This window comes from Dermochelys coriacea, chromosome 2 (genome assembly GCF_009764565.3).
Source record: "Dermochelys coriacea isolate rDerCor1 chromosome 2, rDerCor1.pri.v4, whole genome shotgun sequence".
NCBI classification, from domain to species: domain Eukaryota; kingdom Metazoa; phylum Chordata; order Testudines; family Dermochelyidae; genus Dermochelys; species Dermochelys coriacea.
Genome location: NC_050069.1, coordinates 19,009,193 through 19,024,194, shown reverse-complemented (window position 1 = coordinate 19,024,194; position 15,002 = coordinate 19,009,193). Strand labels below are relative to the sequence as shown.

The following is a 15,002-nucleotide window of genomic DNA, read 5'->3' as shown; positions in this document are numbered from 1 at the left end:
ACCAGTCTGTGCTTGTTTCACGGGCCCAGAATTCAGCATTCCCTGGCATGAGCCTGCTCCATTGCCACCAGGATGGCCAAATTGCCGGGGCCTGTGCTTTGAGAGAAGTCTGTGTCCATGTCGTCATCACTCTCGTCACCGCGCTGCCATCTCCTCCTTGCCTGCTTTTGCAGGTTCTGGTTCTGCATATACTGCATGATAATGCACGAGGTGTTTACAATGCTCATAACTGCCGTGGTGATCTGAGTGGGCTCCAGGCTTGCCATGGTATGCCGTCTGGAGGAGAGCAGAGTTGCAGGGGAAGTGGTGGTTGGATGACCAGTTTTGCAGACCTACTGCACCATCTGCTGCCAGGACACAACAGCTGATCAGGCTGCACGCTTGCCGTGGTATGGTGAGACAAGAGCAGCTAAGCAGAGTTGCAGTGGAAGCAGCGCTGCGAGACCACCAGGAGAGCAGGGTGGCAGTGGAAGCGGTCGTTCAATGACGACGATAGTTTGCAGACTATCATGACACAACAGCTGAGCAGGCTGCACACTTGCCATGGTATGGCGAGACAAGAGCAGCCGAGCAGAGTTGCAGTGGTGCAAGACCACCAGGAGAGCAGTAGAGAAGAGTGGTGGATGATGATGGTAATATAGAGGACCTGCGAGGTGGATTCATAGCATCAGGAGAGCAGAGTGGCAGTGGAAGCGGTGAATGACGATGGTCAGCAGTCCAACTGCACTGTCTGCTGAAAGCAGTATGGTGCCCACATGGAAAAAAGGTGCAAAATGATTGTCTCCCGTTGCTTTCACGGAGGGAGGGGCGACTGACGACATGTACTCAAAACCACCCATGACAATGTTTTTGCCCCATCAGGCATTGGGAGCTTAACCCAGAATTCCAATGGGCGGCGGAAACTGCGGGAACAGCTACCCACAGTGCAACACTCTGAAAGTCGATGCCAGCCTCGGTACTGTGGACGCACTCCGCCGACTTAACGCGCTTAGTGCATTAGTGTGGGGACACACACAATCGAATGTATAAAATAGCTTTCTAAAATCGACTTCTATAAATTCGACCTAATTTCGTAGTGTAGATATACTCTTCAATATCTCCCACTGTCATACATAGACATTGGAGTTTTATTTTGTTTTATTTCGATTAATATAGTCCTCTGTCTACCTTGGTTACAACACTATTTAGATTTGTAAAGATATCGATAACCAACACCAAACATTGCTGTAACTGGGATAAATAGGGGGACAAGTTAAATAAACTGGAATGAAAGGATCACGGTTGGAATGGGAGATCTGGAAGTGTCACATATTCTACTGAACGAAACACAGAGAGGAGAGGTTCTCTTGGCTGTCAGATTAACCTATAGTTATCAAACTGCATCTTGTAAGAGAACCACTACAAACTCACTCCAGAATGAGGAATCTTGGGACTATCCTACCCTGGGAAGCCGCCTGTGGATGAGAAGAGCAAAAGAGAAACCTACAAGTTTGCTAAAAATGGGAAGTTACCTGGAATAATTCTATAGATGTGGGTAGAAGAAATCCTAGGAAAGCATTACATATCAAACATGAAAGAAGAGCAGGTGATGAAGGGTGCCTGCCCCCCAAGCAAATTAGAGCACCAATGATGTCTGTCACTCATGTTTACAAAAGGATAGATCCAACAAATCTCAATAACTTGCAAATGAGGGGACCAACCATACCACACACATCAAATTTGTACAGGAAACAGTTTGCAAGCAATCCATAGCATAATATACATTCATAAAGAGATATCCAAGCAGTTTCAAATAATGAATCAGTCATTATCTTGTGTGTGGACATTTCACAAATGGGAGAAAAGCTAAATAATTTGTCCACTACACATAGTTTGCCCAACTCTAGTTAATAGTATCAGAACAGCATGCCTGATTATTGTACTGTCAGTCTCTCTAGTCTAATTCTTCTAGGTTGAGATTTACCTTTGGTTCATTTTTTTTCAGTATAGTAATGTGCCTCTCAATGCTCTATAGGTTATCAAAATGGAGATGGGGGAATAGGTGAGCCATTGCTACCCCTATGGAGCCAAGACTTTGAAGCACAATGGCCCAACAGCCCTCATCCCCCAACCCAGAAGCACCAGGTGATCAGAGCCTTCACTGGAATTCTCCCAGGGGAGACCTTTTAAGAAGGTCCCAGCATCCTTCATGAAGGGAGAGACTCAGCAACACTGCCAGCAGCGTCAGAAGATGGGGCAAGGGGACAAGCAGAGGCTACCTCTCCCCAGTGGGGCTAAGACTTTGGGGGCACATGGCCCCAGCAAAAGCTTTCTCTTTCCCAGCAGTACAAGGTGATGATTCATTCACAGCCTTGGGAGCCCTGATTAGGTCCACAATTCTGGAATTTTTCAGCTGTTTTGGGGACTTGCTAGATTGATTTGTGTGTGTGTGTGTGGGGGGGGGGGTAACTGAGTAAGGAGTCAGGTAATGGACAGGCCTCAGTGTATCCTTCCCAGCCTCAAATTGTAGTTACCACACCTTAAACTCCATAAATGACCCTGATTCTAATTGTGGCCTCTGAGTGCTGCTGTAATAACACCACTGCCACATCATCTGAGTTCCTGCAAACCATTTCTGCACTCTGAAGATAGGCAAAACCAAGAGTTATCAAGTTTACAAACTGAATGGTCCAGAAAAGCCATAATAAATTCAGAAAAAATTAGTGCTCCCATGTCATTATACAAATTAGGTAGAGTATCTCTGCTAGAGATTTGAATTGCCTAAGGCACAGTCCTGAATTATTAGGGAGATGGAATAGATGACATAATAGGTCTTTTCAGTATCTAACTTCTATGACATGTCAATTTCTTCTTGGTTCACCTTGTCATACCTACATATGGACTGCAAAATATATAGGGCTCAATTATATAAAAAAAAAGACACTGTTCAATGGTTTTTGACAAAAATAGGTATTTTTGTTTGTAAAAGATGCATTGACCTACATAGACGCAAGTGTCACACTGGGAAATTGCAATTGTGCATGCATCTGGATCTTTTGCAAACAAAATCTTAGGTACACATTTCTGAAAATTAGGCATTATTTTAGCACTATCCATTGTTTTGAACTTCCTAGAATCCAAAAGCTAAATAAATTGATGAAAGAGAATGAAAGGCAACCTTAACTCCAAATTTCCTTTTGTCAGTCTTCACATTTAAATAATGCACATGAAATGTAATTTCTTTTTTTAAAAAAGAATGTATAAACAAATATAAATAAATTAAAGAAGATAAAAGAAATGCTTCCACAGATATTATAAGTGAATACTAGCTGTTGGAATCATAAAGACAAAAGAGCGATTAAACTGTCAATTTGGCTTTGACTCAAAGACACATAAGTGATTAATGCATTAGAAATCTGCAGGATGGATGGCCCATGACATATTGATAACATATAAGACCTCTTGTTTCTCAATGTGAATGAAATGGTTACTACTGACATTTACAGACATACAACATATCTCCATTCATCAGTGATTCATTGTCAATACAAATGAATGAGGCACATCTATTTGCCTAATTATAACTGTGTGTCCAGACAGATAGACAATATAATGGACAAGTTCGATAAATTCCATTTTCAAGATCTGAAATTTCAGGATTATGTGGACATCCAGCAGACCATTTTCTGAGATTTCACAGCTGTTTACTGATATTTATTTTGACTATATGTAATTATACACAGATTGGGAGAACAGCCATATGTAGCAGTGCAGTTACCTGCATTAGCATTGTAAGAGAACCTCTGTTTCCCTTCCTCACTGTTTCCTCCTCATTGTGAGGAAGAGAAACTAAAAAAAGTAAAATGTTTTAGTATCTTTCATCTGGGCACCAGTCCTTTAATATTTTGTACTGAGTCTGAATTCTGACAGGAAATCCTGAGTGTGGTAATCAGAAAGAAGAAACACTGCATCTGGCACAGACCTGAGATATTATGGACAGCACTGCAGCTGGACTGGTGCACTAACACCTGCTGGGACAGTGCAGCAGTAGGAATTACATTTTTATTGATAAAATTTGTCTCATTTCCCTTCCTTACAGCTGAGGCCTGGGGAAGCAGGATTCACTAGGGCTTGGAAGGAAGCTAGCAGAGGATGAAGGAAGGATTGGGCCTCAGGCTAGGTTTGAGAAACTGTGAGGTTAGCAACAGATTGAAAATTGGATCAGGTCCAGGAACACAGAACCAGTGGAGTGGGATCCAGGAGGAAGACAGAGGGTAAGACAAGAGTAAACTGCAGAGTAAGGATAAAATTGATCAATTGCATGTAATTTAGGAGGGGAAACCAACAGTGCATGGGATTAATTACAACAATCATATTCACAGCAACAGTTGTAACTAGCTTAATGTTGCTGGTGAATTCAGACAAGAACCACATTTTATCATGTATCAACAAAGGTACACAGTGTTTAAATGGAATAATTTGCAGGGGTCAGAGGAAGGGAAATCTGAGACTACCTCATTTAGTGGAAAGCTGGTGCATTCCAAAGGCAACAAAATATTGCATTTCAGAAGTATCTCTGAGGCTGGCAGGGATAGTTTTAGCAATATCCAGGGAAAACTGTCTCCCCATAAATGCAGGTAAATTCGTTGCCTGCACACACCCATTCTCCTTCAATTTAAATACTGGATGTTGTTTAAATGCAAGTTTACGTAAACGCTGTTGCATAATTTTTTGACAAAAGATGCAAACATTAATGCAAGTTATGTACAATACATGGTATGTTGTCACTGTACAGTTAGTTTCCTCTACTCTAGGGTAAAGGAAGAAATCAAATAAACCTGGAATAGCAGCAGTTCAAGAATCAAAGAGCATATAAGGTATCTCAGTAAGTTCAATCATCTGAAAACCTGTGAAATGGGGTCAGTTTTTGCTGCTGTCCCTAGTAGTTGCTAACACCATTAAGAATGGGAGTCTGCATTTAAGTCCCTGTGAAGCATAAAATAATTGAATTTCTCAATGAAGTATGATTGGTCTGATGTTCAAGAGCTTTAAGTAGGTCAAATAAGGTGTAGCATATAGAAACTATGAGTAAGCTAGCTGCTACTCAGATGAGAGTAATGCCCAATAAAGTGTCAATTATACAGAATTTTCATAAAAGGAGAGATACATACCCACCACTCTTGGTCCTCTTCACCAGTTACTATAATTACTTCTCCTTCCACAAATGTAAGCTCATCATCATTGTCTGCTTGACAGTCATAAATTGTCTTCACTCTCCTAACTTTGTTTTTCCCCTAAAAAGTAAATACAATTTTAGCTGAAAGAGCTGAGAAAGGGGATAAATATATAGAATTTAAATTGGGAGTTTTGGCTATGATTTATTCTACATATCCAGTGCATTTTACCAGTAGTTTGTATCTCTGATTGCAGGGGGAACCCTGCCCTCCCCATCTCCCCTGCCTGCTCCTCAGCTCATCATGCCAATGTGCCTTGTTTCATCAAGATTTTTAAACAACTATATCTGGATTATATAGTCTGTATTCAAAAATACGTTAGAAAGCCTGACATCTAACTACTGCCTAATTAAATGATTTAGGCCCCACCTATACTTACTTAGACTAGAAAATAATTTCAACAATGGTTCTGACATGGTTTTAGTCTATATACACTACCCCTTTAATGTGTATTAGAATTAAGAAGTGGCCAAAACCAAATTGAAATCCAATCGCCAATGAAATTCAGAAAGATAAGGGAACTAAGGAAGTTACTGAATGCAAACCCCAGTATCCATACCTCTACTAAAGTTTTGGTTCCAGGTCCAGTGCAAAACCAAAATGAACCTATTCTTTGGTTCTGGAACAGACATGGACTAAATCTAGCAAGACAATATTTTAATGAAATTTTGACTCAATGGCTGAAATTCCACATGAAGATCTACTCTAAGACGAGTGGCACTATTTTGGGCTGATCTCTCACGAGAATGGCTTGTGTTAATTATTCTGAACCCAAACACAATCAGTAGGTCTGATTCTGCCCTAGACTGTCAATTCATATCCAAACACTGCCCCTCTCTAGATGTTTTTCTGGGAATTGTGTAAACAGTTTCCAAACTTGACTACCTTGCAAGTATATGATCTGTTATTGTATATCACATTTCAAATACTCAAAGACTAAAGGAAGGAAATGATAAAAGCTTCAGAAGCAACAACTAAGAAGAATGGTAAGCAAACCACGCAAGCTTAGTCAATAAGACAATGTGAGACTCCGAAAAAATAAGATTGAGGTGGAGATGGCACCTGTTTGCAAATATATAAAGGAATGTTGTATAAAAGGGAAGGGATCCATTAGTCAACACTGGATTTAATATGATGTACTAAAAAAATCACATTAAATATTAAGTTTCAGAGTAACAGCCGTGTTAGTCTGTGTTCGCAAAAAGAAAAGGAGTACTTGTGGCACCTTAGAGACTAACAAATTTATTAGAGCATAAGCTTTCGTGAGCTACAGCTCACTTCATCCGATGAAGTGAGCTGTAGCTCACGAAAGCTTATGCTCTAATAAATGTTAGTCTCTAAGGTGCCACAAGTACTCCTTTTCTTTTTACATTAAATATTAAGAAAACCTTTACAAACTTCAAACCAGTTAGGCAACAGAGCAAACTATCAGGAGAGGTTGACAGTCACCATTAATGGATACCGAAGTTGAGAGTAGGCACCCAGCTGCTAGTGATATTTATATACCAGGAATAATGAAATCAATCATGAAATGATGCAGGGGAATGGGCTTTTTCCACCAACTAGACTGTATTAATTTTTCTAGTTCAAGTAAATTTCTATAGAAAGCTAGATTTCCATATCTGTCTCAAGATATAAAGACGTGATGGAAAGTGACTGACATTCCTCCAGGTAGTCAGTGCTTTATTATTAATACATGGGTGACATTTTAATAATCTGCCCACTTTAACTCATAGCCTGAGGTGGCATATCTCTCTCGAAAGGAGTAAGGGCTGGATTTTAAAGGAATGTACATTAAGAGCACAGTTTGAGGTTGTGATGTGTAAAGAAACAAGTATTTTCAAGGCATGTAATTTTTGCATCAAATGCAATTAACAATAATTTTCTCTCTTTGTGCACCCAAATCTATCCTAAAATGACCATATATCAAAATATTCAGGAAGAGGTTTTGGTGCTCACGATAGTTGCTGCCTTGCCAATTAACTGACATGACCCCTCCATTTTGTGCTCTCATTTACACTTGTAAAGGAAAAGGAGTACTTGTGGCACCTTAGAGACTAACAAATTTATTAGAGCATAAGCTTTCGTGAGCTACAGCTCACTTCATCGGATGCATCCGATGAAGTGAGCTGTAGCTCACGAAAGCTTATGCTCTAATAAATTTGTTAGTCTCTAAGGTGCCACAAGTACTCCTTTTCTTTTTGCGAATACAGACTAACACGGCTGCTACTCTGAAACTTGTAAAGGAACAGCTTCTAATAGGGTACTTTTCTCTCTGTTGAAACAATGTTTATAGCCAAGGAAAAATGTGACTGTTAATACTAGGTGTAGTTTTAATGACACTGAGACCAAATTTTATTTCTCTTCAAATCCCATTTAATTCCTTAAATATTAGGGTACTTTTCATACCTACTATATGCTTCTGAAATACCCAATTCCCTCAAACCGTTAAGAAACAAAGACTTTTGCCTGCATAGCAGGTGGTTAAAGTCCCACTAATATTGGTGGCTGTCCTTACAGGTGTTGATGTTCTGTGGTGATGCAGCATTCCATCATCTTGTGGTGACAGAACACAGCAAGGGAACCAGATGAGAAATGTATTTGAGGGGTTCACGTATTAAGCAGCTCCATTGCCAGCCAAACACATGAGTGTGAGCATTCATGCACAGAATTTGGAGCTGCGCAGATACACATTTCTGGTGCTCCCTCACCATTTCCATAAATATAATTTAGATTAAGCCAGAACAGTCTATATTGATGTAAAAACAAAATATAAATGGAAGGCCCAGCAGTTCATCCTCCGAACACTTGGAAATATCCAGTGTGATTTTCTGTATTTTAGAAGATATTAATCAAAAGATTAATGCATTATTTGTCTCTTTCCTCATAGAGGGAAGTACTGAGTTTTCCCCCTCCCTTTAAAGTAAATGAATAGGCAACTCTTGGCTGGGAGATCTCTTGTGGTCCTTCTGATGTCCCACCTACTGGTAGGAAAGCAAGAAAGTCCAAAAGACAAAAACTTCTGTTGCTCTTACTTCAGATTACCCTGACTGGTGAGTCCCTGCCTCACAAGTCAGGTAGGAATGGTGAGCTGAAGAGAAAGAGTATGCTCTCCTAAGCCCGGGAGAGGAGGAGGAGGAGGAGGAGTTCTCCCCCTTCATTCAGCAAAGGAATGCTGTGTATCCTTCTACTTCAACCCTTTGCATACCCAGCTTGCTGGATAAAAAACACTTCCTCTATTATTTTTTGGGTAGTTCATAGGATGAAAACTTTATAAAAGTATGTTTAACACCTTTTCTTTATGTACTTGGATTGTGAGATAAACAATAAAGGCCACTCTACAAGAATAACTAGTGTGCAGTCTGAGTAAGTGTCTTAGGGTATATCTACATTACATGACGGATGAGCGGGCAGCGATCGATCCAGCGGGGATCCATTTATCGCGTCTAGTCGAGATGTGATAAATTGATCCCCGAGCGCTCTCCCGTCGACCCCTGTATTCCACCGCAGCAAGAGGCGCAGGCGGAGTCGACGGGGGAGCAGCAGGAGTTGACTCACCGTGGTGAAGACACCTCGGTAAGTCCATCTAAGTATGTCGACTTCAGCTATGTTATTCAACCCCCCACCCTAGTGTAGACCAAGGCTATGTAAATTAGATGAAGATAAACTGTTCCTATTATACCCAAGTTTGTTAGATGGAATTTCATTAAAAGTGTAGTGGTGAGAACTCCAGATTGGGTTCCAGTTCTGTTCTCAGCTTTGCCACTGACTTGCTACATGACCTTTGGCAAGTCAAAATTTCCCTCTGTGGGCCCTTCTGTAAATACAATGATACTTATGCACCTTTGTTAAGCATATAGGTGCTAAGTATTTTAATTATTACATTGTCAACGTTGATTTTTTGTGGTTGACATTTTAAGTTTTGTAACAATTATTAAGAAGGAAGTTTAAAATAAAACCTATTAAACCCTTTTCTAAATATGTTCAAAATCAAATATATGTCCCAGTTATTTTATATGTAGAAAACAGAGAGCAAAGAATTAAAGACAGCTTTAAAAATGTTTTTAACTCCTTAACGCACAGAAAGTCACCACTTATTGCAGAAACATAATTTGCACCCTTAACACTGCCAAAAATGCTCTGGTGAATTTAAATGGAGTGCCTTGCTCCCAGGCCTGACCTTTTATGTTTTTGTACTCCTTTTGGCATGCAAAAGGCTTTACCATCAGAAACATTATCTGTTGAAACCGTTCAAAAGCATACATCTGTGCTCAAATTTGTGAGTTGTCGCCTGTTTTGTGCCCATAACCCAAGAGCAGCCTTTTTGCAAATTTAGCTTTAGGAGAACTTCAAAGCTTGCCATGAGGGTTTCAGCACATTGGAATAATAGAACTACCCACCATATTTATTTTCCTGGGAAGCGGCACTGGGGTCTCTGGCAGAGTATGTGTCACATCATTAGAATCTTCAGATACTTGCTTTTGGACGGTATCTCTAGAGTGTACATTTGGAGAAAGATCTATGGAGTGAGATTTCTGATTTGCCTCCGAGGGCTGAGGCTTTGGTGATGATTCTCCAGCTTGAGTTTTAACCAATACCTCTCCTAGCTGAGGTTTTGGAGGCAGGTCCTTCATTTGTGGCTTTGGTGGTAAGTCTCCAAGTTGAGGTTTTGGTGGCAAATCTCCAAGCTGAGGTTTTGGGGGTAGTTCTCCTGGTTTTGGGGGTAGTTCTCCAATTGGAGGTTTCTGGGCAAGTTCCACAGGCTGAGGCTTTGGGGGCAAGTCTCCAGGTTGTGGTTTCTGTGGCAGATCGACCGACTGTGAAGACTTCTGAAAGATTTCCAGGTGTTGATTAGATCTATCTATTGAAAGATGATGACTGGTTTCTATTTTTCTTAATGCCACTAAAACAGAAAGCAAAATCAGGACATTTTCACATGTATTTCACGGACAGATAATCTCATTTCCCCATATTACATTTAAGAAGAATCTGAAATATGCAAGACAACTTCTTTTCTTCTAGAAAGATTTATTTACATCATACAAAATAAAGAGAATTTCTATTTCAGGCTATCTCCAAGTACAGATATCGACAATGAAAGAAACTAAAAAGCTCAAGACCTAGCAGTTATCTTCAATAACTGAAGATGTCAGACATACTCTGAGTTACCTTTCACACATTTTAAAGAAAACACTATTTCCCAACAGTTGAAATTAATAAGCAATATTATATTTGTGATGTAAAAGAAAGGACTGAAATGATAAATGATTAAAAATGATATTGCCTTGTAGTTTATCTACAAGAGCTGGAAAATACGCAGGTCCTTTCAATCAAAATTTATTTTTACATTTTCTTAGGTTCACTGCTCTTTCTTCCTTAGACTCTTCCATTAAGTGTGCCAAGCAAAACTTGACTGGCATGAGTGTACTTAGCTATATTTTACAGGTATATATATATATGAAGCCTGATACTGAAAGAGTAAGCACCTTGATGAAAATACCACATCATTTTGACTCAGAAAAAGGGATAATTTCATACTGTGTTCAACATTTACTTTTAAGTCAAGCAACACTGTCAAGAATGATAGGTCCACACATTTAAAACCTACCACAAAATAATATCACACATATATACTATAACATAACCTACTACAAAAACACATTCACATCATTATATATGATGATCCTGATTTTTAGATGAGAATTGTGCACACATTACTACAAGTGAGAGACGATTTAGCCATACATGTACATAAGAATGACTTCCACAAACATGTCGTAACACATATGCAAATAAGGCACAAATGAACCAAGTTCAGGCTGAAAATCAGGCCAAGCTGTTTATTTTAACTGATATGAAATACATTTTTATTAGTCCTCCAAAATGAGCGCTTCAAATAAACCAGAATATCAGATTTGTTGGTAGGTAACACACCCCTCATAAATGTTGGAACTACCATTTGCTATGGTTTGAGAGTTCTGTAAATGGCCCCAAAGTAATTTCAGCCCACGATGACAGTCAACTCTAACCTAATTTTATACCTAGTGAATATTGACTTATTTTGTAGTGACATCTGTCATCTCAATGACACCTTAAAAGGAAACTGTTGAACTGAATTAATTTTCTTACCTGTAAAAAACTGAATTTTTAAAATTTGTATTTAGTTTTTGCCACTAATGCTTTGCATTTCTCTTATCTTGCAGAATGGCCAGATTCATTCTCTGGTTCTCATACTTTGGTACAATACAGTTGTAATATCCATTGACACACACACACTGGCATATGTAAAATGGTGCTATATTTTATATGCTTACACTCACTGTGTGTGCTCACGTGTGTGTGCGCGCGAAGGGGTGTATGTATACTTCTCTGTTTTCTCCAGTTCTTCAATTAATTCTGGCACATCACTCAGAGAAAGAGGCTTCCATTGACCACCTTTTCCTCCCAATCTTCTACTCTGTTTGTTTCTCAACATGTTCCACTCTACAGACTATGGTACAGGAAAGCTCCTAGGACCAGTGGTTGTCCATAAACCATAGTGTGAAAGTAATGCATTATCCTGTATATTACGAAGATTAATTGTTATGATCTCTCATTTTTAAGCACTCATTTAAACCTTTGTGTTTTAGCAATAGGAAATCTTACCTTACATCTTAAGGTGCATTTAATAGATTTTCCCCGTTTGTAAATATGCACAGCATACAATGTTTTCTAGGTTGATTTCAAACCATTTATATTTGTAAGTTTCTTAACAAAACTTCATATTGGTTATAATATATTTGAATGTTCTCATGCAGAGCTGTCCCTAGCTATTCTGGCGTCCTATGCAGTCCCCCCCGCGGGGTGGGGGCTGGGCCTCTGGGGGCAGGGGACTGGTTTGGGGGGCAGGGGGAAACAGCCCCCCAACACTCACCGGCACTGTGGCAGGGTTGCTGCACTTCCTGCCATCGGGGAGTGCAGGCCTGGCCCTGTAGCAGTCCTCAGGGGAGTGGGGGCAGGGCTGGGGGCGGAGCAGAGTGGGGGCTTTGGGGAAGGAGTGGAGTGGGGGTGGGGCTGGGCAGAGTAGGGGTGGGAAGAGGCGGGGCTGGGGCAGAGGCTTTGGGGAGGAGGTGGAGTGGGGGAGGGGCTGGGGCGGAGCAGGGGCTGGAACAGCACACAGCTGCGCAGGGCACCAGGAAATTTGTTGCCCCAAATTTGCTGGTGCCCCACACAGCTGCGTACGGGTAGGGATGGCCCTGTTCTCATGTATACGCTAGGTGAAATTTTTCAGACAAAACTTCTTTTGCTGAAAAATGTAAATTCAGGTCCAGCAAAACATTTTGACACCCAATCAGTGTCATTGGTCCATTGTGCTAAGTTCTATACAAATACATGTCAATATGTGGTTCTTCTGCAAGGAGCTTATGATCTTGGAATAAATCAGTGATGAAGGAGGACAATAAAAATACACAGATTCTTACTGATTTTCCTCCAGGTTCTGCAGGATTTCAGCTTTTGCATTAAAAATATGTTTAGTCTTTTTACAAAATCCTTGCTGATTCAGCGAGAAAAATCCCTATAGATTTTGCCAGAATTTCCAGATTTGTGTTGTCCCAGAAATAAATATCTTTTGCTCAAAACACCAAATTTCTGAAGACCCTTATGATTTATCATCACTTGTTTAACACACACACAGACGCACCAAAATTCAGCTATGTATATATCTTTTAAAAAGGTCTTACCTTTTTGAGGTAGTTTAGGAAGAACTCTTGGGCCAAGTGCAGTCTTTGCAGTCCCCGTGCTAATTAATAGATATGAACTATCAGTACTTAAACTTCTGAACAATGAGCTGTGTCCCATTTCTAGTACCACCCACCCACTATTCAGAAAAAAAATTATAGTAGGAGTTTATGCATAGCTAGGACACACAATGTTGTCCATGAAACAGCCCTGAAACTCAAAGCAGTGTTGGAAGTGGGCTTGGATTATTCAAATAAAGGAAAAACCTGTTCAAAGCCTACACATTGTTCATGCTGCATGGCACATCTGTTCCATAGATAACAATGTGTGCATACATTTATATTTAGAAAACTGCTTAAATTAAGAGGGCAATTCAACTGACAGATTTTGTTTAAAGCAGCAGCAATAAAAGGACAAGTCAAGAACTTAAATTAACACATTAAAATAACTATATTAAGTATATAGGTAATACATTCCAAAGCATGCAATTATGGTTTAAGATAGTCTATCTTTTTCTTTGTGTGCTTCACAGTTCAGCCCATGTGTATACTATCTGTTATAGGTAAGATTGCCAAAACATTCCAACTGTTTTTTCAGTTGTGGATATCTTTTCAAAATCTTCACCAATTAGGCTCAAGTTTTTCAAGCCTGGTCTTGGTCCAAGGGTGAAACTTTTTGAAAGTCTGAACAACAAAATTTGAGAAATTTGTACACAAGGAATATGAAAAAAATACACACACACACACCCCAATAAAAATGCCTTATGAACTTTTCTTGAACCCATTTTGCACAGGAACAATTTGGGGATTAAAAGATTAAATTTGGCAGGGAGATAACTCTTCTTGATAAATGTCTGAGTATTCTGGTGAAAACTGGTTTTGATTTGGTTAAATTATGAGACTCTGAAAATTGCATTTTGTGCATGCTTTGTAGATAATGAAAGAGATTTCACAACCATGGGCCAACATGCCAAGGGAAGACAGAACGCTCTCCATCAGACAGATCCTCAGCTAGTGCAAGTTTTCATAGGTCCATTGACTTCAATAAGGTAGAGCTCCATACAAGTCCTACCAGTTTTACTCCATATTAAAATTATGAGCGAATGAAGCAAAGCTTTGATCTTCTAGTGAACGTTGCTAAGGGAAGTGCAAAGTGAATTAAGCAATTTTTTAAGAAATCATTTTCCTTGCCCCTCTACTCTTCCTCCACTAATACTTTGTTCTCCTCTCCTCTACACTTCCCCTTTACTTGACACCCTGTGTGAAGTGCCATCTGACATGGTCAACTGCCAGTGAAAAGAAGATTTGAATCATTCCAACGAGCGAGATCACTTTCATGTTTTTTTTTTTAATAGCAAGGGCTGCAGTGTGTTTAAACACTGTCGTTTATTAAATAATTATTGTAATTTTCATTTTTTTCTAATGGTACACCACTTTCTGTACAACCATAGAATTATATCAATGCTTCCCTAAGTATAAAATGTCCACTTCAAGGGATTACATGCTTTAAACTGGTAAATACGAGTGGTATAGTACATATAAAAAGAATAGTATTTTGCGCTTAATATGTCATGCATGTCTAACATACAAACAAAAGAAAGACAAAAACAATGTTCTGATAAGATCTCACTATGAACCTTTTTTTAAGATCATGCACAGATGTTATAAGCATTAGACTTACTCAGGAGCATAATTCAAGGATAAAAGCATGTTGCAAAGAGATACAGGAACATAATCTCCTTGTGTGGTGTAAAACTGTCCAAAATATAAGCTATAGGATGATGATGAAGGTGCATTTAAAAGATTATTATGGTTTTGAATATGAATGGTCACCTTATGGAACATTCCACAAAATGAGAGTATGTGTCTTACATTTTAATAGACAAAAACCACTGAACAAATATATTATCAGATTAGGGGATTTAACTACTGTATGTGTGTGAGCAGATACTGTTAAAATTGGAAGGGTTCCACTTCCCAGCTGACCCAATGGCTGACCTTGTTAGTTCAGGCTATTGACCTTATAAAAGCATTTGCCTCATTAACTCAGTATATTCCTAACCAAACTGCT

At 39.5% G+C, this 15,002-nt stretch overlaps 1 protein-coding gene across 9 annotated transcripts in view; it reads right to left on the bottom strand.

The window, feature by feature from the left end:
* ASAP1 (ArfGAP with SH3 domain, ankyrin repeat and PH domain 1) overlaps nt 1-15,002 on the bottom strand; it is a 398,854-nt gene that overhangs the window by 6,477 nt on the left and 377,375 nt on the right. For all 9 annotated transcript variants that reach the window (XM_043507341.1, XM_043507340.1, XM_043507342.1 and 6 more), the window contains 3 exons: nt 12,935-12,993; nt 9,614-10,116; nt 5,151-5,273 (listed from right to left, as the gene is read on the bottom strand). In XM_043507341.1, coding sequence (XP_043363276.1) covers nt 5,151-5,273; nt 9,614-10,116; nt 12,935-12,993 — 685 coding nt within the window. The remainder of the gene's footprint in view (nt 1-5,150; nt 5,274-9,613; nt 10,117-12,934; nt 12,994-15,002) is intronic.